This window comes from Silene latifolia, chromosome 1 (assembly GCF_048544455.1).
Source record: "Silene latifolia isolate original U9 population chromosome 1, ASM4854445v1, whole genome shotgun sequence".
NCBI classification, from domain to species: domain Eukaryota; kingdom Viridiplantae; phylum Streptophyta; class Magnoliopsida; order Caryophyllales; family Caryophyllaceae; genus Silene; species Silene latifolia.
In genome coordinates, this window is record NC_133526.1 from 128,502,535 (window position 1) to 128,506,663 (window position 4,129).

Here is a 4,129-nt window from a genome sequence, read left to right on the forward strand (position 1 = left end):
GAGGAACATCCACGGTGGAGGTGGGTGTTCCCGTTGGAGATGCGGACTGGGAGGGAGTCGTGGTGGGTGGCGGGTCGGGAGAGGTGGAGGTCGTGGTGGTTGTGTCTTGCGTTTGTGAATTGGTCGAGACAAGGATGTGTTCAATTGGGGTGAAGCTATCATCGATAAAAGATGATATTCTGGGTTGGGTGTCATGTATATTTAAAGATTGATATGGGAACTCGTGTTCTATAAAGACAACGTCACGAGATAAGAAATAAGTACCGGTATCCAAATCGTAGACACGCCACCCTTTTTGGCCGAAGGGATAGCCCAAGAACACACATTTCCGACCCCGAGGAGCAAATTTGTCACGGGACCGATTAATGTTTTTGGCATAGCAAAGGCACCCGAAGGTGCGGATATGACTCATTGGTGGCGGTTTCTTAAATAGCATCTCGTAGGGAGTTTTGCCATGATGAATAGTAGACGGGGTACGATTGATGAGATAGACCGCACCTAAAATACATTCCCCCCAAAAACAAATAGGTAGACTAGCTTGAAAAAGAAGGGCATGGGCGACATTTAAAATGTGACGGTGTTTACGTTCTACCCGACCATTTTGTTGAGGGGTGTCGATGATGGAGGTTTGAAAAATGATCCCATTTTCACGAAAGAAATTTTCGAGACAAGTAAACTCGGTGCCGTTATCGCTGCGAACAATTTTGACTTTCGTTTTAAATTGTCGTTCCACCATAGTGAAAAAATTTAATAAAGTTTGACGGGTATCACTTTTACGGCGTAATAAATAGACCCACGTGGACCGTGAAAAATCATCGACAACAGTTAAAAAATAAGTAGAACCGCAAGATGCATTTTCGGAGTAAGGACCCCATAAATCACAATGTAAAAGATCAAAAATATCATCCGCCAAGTTTGAGCTAACGGGAAAGGGGGCGCGAGATTGTTTTGCGCGAATACAAATATCGCAAGTTTTGCTATGAAAATTAGAACGACTATTGTTTGTTTTATTCAAAACAGAAAGAAAACGAGAAATATTGGTGGAGGGGTGCCCCAACCTACGATGCCAAAGTTCAACCGTGTCAAGATTCCCGGTGGTAAAAGCATGTACCTCGTCGGTTCGAACACCTTTCAAGAAATATAGACCCTCTTGTTGTTCACCCGCACCAATCACCGTCTTCGAGGAACGGTCCTGGATTAAACACAATTGTTGAGAAAATTGAATGGTGAGAGAGGTGTCAAGTAATAAATTGGAAACAGATATTAGATTGCATTGTAAGTTTTTCGCATAAAGGACATTACGTAAAATAAGACGGGATGAAAGACGAATGTCACCGCTTTGAGTAGCGATGGTTAAGTCACCATTAGGCAAACCGACAGATAAAGGAGTAATAACATGAATATTAACAAAATGAGAGAGACAACCTGACATATGATGCGAGGCGCCGGTATCAATAATCCAAGATAAAGAAGAGGAATTACCATTAAGTCGGTCAGTGGCTTCGGATTTGCGGGCTTTCCACATCTGCGTAATTTCCTCAAGCTCTTGTGCACTCAAGGAATTAAAATCAATTTTATCTAGAGCATTAAGAGAGGTGTTGGAGGAAGTAGCAGTACCAGCAACATGATTAGTAGACGGACCAGCAATACTCTGAGCACCCGAGGCCATATGAACACGGGAACAGAGCCATGAGCAGGCCCTTTGTTACGGTTGTGCTGAGTGCGGCTGCTACGAGGATCCGGTATGTACACAGCTTAACTCATATCAGTAGCATTGGGGTCAATTTGTATACGGTCTCGGGGGCGATCACCCCACCAGTCGGGGAAATTTCCCGTGACCAAGTAACAGGTGCGAAGATAGTGACCGTGTTTTAGACAAGCAATACAATATGGGCGATTGGGGTTATTGTTACGGTCAGACTTAGAGCCACGATTACCCCCACCCCCAGCAGATTGAGACCCACGATTTACGCGAGCAGCAAAGGCCATTGGGTCTGGTCGAGATTCATTCTTATTAGTCGAGAAGGAACGGACTCCTTCCTCTTGAAGGAGTCTATTGTATACAAGATTAAGATTGGGAAGTGGGTCAGTGCCGAGAATTTGAGAACGCGCATTATCAAATCGGTCATCTAAGCCAATTAAAAAATCACGTACCCGGTGTTTCTCACGACGAGATTCGAAGATACTCACCCAGTCACAAGGGCACGTTTTGCACGAACAAGAAGGTATAGGATCATGTTCCATGAGATCATCCCATAGACTTGTGATACGACCATAATAGGCCATGAGAGACTCTGTTGGGGACTGTCGACAGGCCATGATTTCTGTCTGAAGACGATAAACCCGAGCATCATTCCCTTGGCAGAATCTTTGCTTGATGTTTGTCCAGACTAGGCGTGCTTCCGGGCGATGCGAAATAGAGCGACGGATTTCGTATTCCATAGAGTTAAAGATCCAAGCAGTAACTAGTGCATTGGTAGAACGCCATGTCTTGAAATCTGCCGCGGATTCCGAGGGTTTGATAATGGAGCCATCAATATACCCTAGTTTATCCTTAGCAAGGAGAGCAAGACGAAAGGCGCGAGACCATTCGTCATAATTAGGCCCGGTGAAAGCAACCTGTGTAATATTACTTCCCGGATTTTCGACTTGAAGGACGGAGATAGATGTGGTGGTTTGTGAAGGAACGATCTCTGCGTTTGTCATATTGTGCTTAAATTTTTTTTTTTTTTTTTTTTTTTTTTTTAATAGGAAGAAGAGAAGAGGCAAACGTAAAGATCACCAAGGAAAATACCTCTCTGATACCATATTATGAATAGAGAATAGGATGAATATATGATGTTTATTCAATTGCTTCAATTGTGATGGATACATATGTGTGAGTACAATATATACTAAGCTATACAACGTAAAAGAGGAAACGATATTATTCACAACAGCTAGAAATCATCTAAGCAAGGCAAGGAAATCATTGCCTTCTAAAGAAAGGAGTTGTTGGGGAGGAGCCGTTGGAGGCTTTGCTTGGGCTTGGAATATGGGCTCGTATTATAAGGAACATTGTTTTTCTTATTTCATCTCTTATTTAGTTATGCATGCACTAGATCTAAAGAAAACATACTAATATGTTAATTTGTTCACCATTAGAAGAGTCTAATAATAGGTATATGAACCTAACAATTGGTATCAGAGCATAGGATGTTGCATGCATAATCGATTTATAGTTTTTTGAGTTATTAGTAACTTAATTAAAACTAAAAATTTGTGATTTATTAGATAAAGTGACGAAATCATGTTACATGTTGTATATTCTTGTCCTAAAATATTATTGGGTCATTTTTATGATTTATGGTATTTTATTGCTCATTTTAATGATTTCTAGTTATTTTATTACATTTTTATGACTAAAATGGAAATTAAAATACTAAAAATAGTTAAACCCTAAGTCTCTGACCTTGAATTTTTTATATAACATGCATATTTTACTTATTGTATATAAAAGTTCGTATTAGTGTGATTAATATTGCATGATTTATGATTTTTATGAGATAAAATGAATTAAATGGAGGTAAAATGGTTAAATATAGTTAAACTTCGAAATAGGCCATGAAATTTTAATATGTTGTCACATGTATATTTGAATCACTGTGTGTAAAATTTAAGATAAACTTGATTCATTTAGCATGATTTATGAATTTTTAGTGTAAAAATGGCATAAATAGTGTCTATTTTAGCATAAATAGCTAAAACAAATTACATGGCATGACAAAATTATTTTAGGTTGCATTTATATCCCAATTATCAGATCTAAAGTTCTAAAATTTATTGGATTAATTTTTGTATACTTTAGATGTTTTATTTGATAAAACTGATAAATCGTAACTATGTTTCTCTCGAAATAAATTCGAAAATTTTAACCATAATTTTTGATATTATGAGCGTCATTGATATATTCCAGAATGTTTAAAAATTTAAATTTTAAATTATGAAATTATTGTAATTTAATTTGGATTTATTTCATAAATGTTATGATTTTAGGGTAAAAAATGAGCATAAAATTAAATCAAGTTGAATTATTGTCAAAAATTGAGTGATGACTAATTTTTGAGACCTAAGTGTGTTAGGATAATTA

At 38.1% G+C, this 4,129-nt stretch overlaps 1 protein-coding gene across 1 annotated transcript; it reads right to left on the minus strand.

Annotated features, from left to right (window-relative positions):
* Positions 1-1,755: 1,755 nt before the first annotated feature.
* Positions 1,756-2,706, minus strand: LOC141655597 (uncharacterized). The gene has a single exon (XM_074462669.1). It carries the CDS (start codon positions 2,704-2,706, stop codon positions 1,756-1,758), a length of 951 nt encoding a protein of 316 aa, XP_074318770.1.
* Between the last annotated feature and the right edge of the window lie 1,423 nt (positions 2,707-4,129).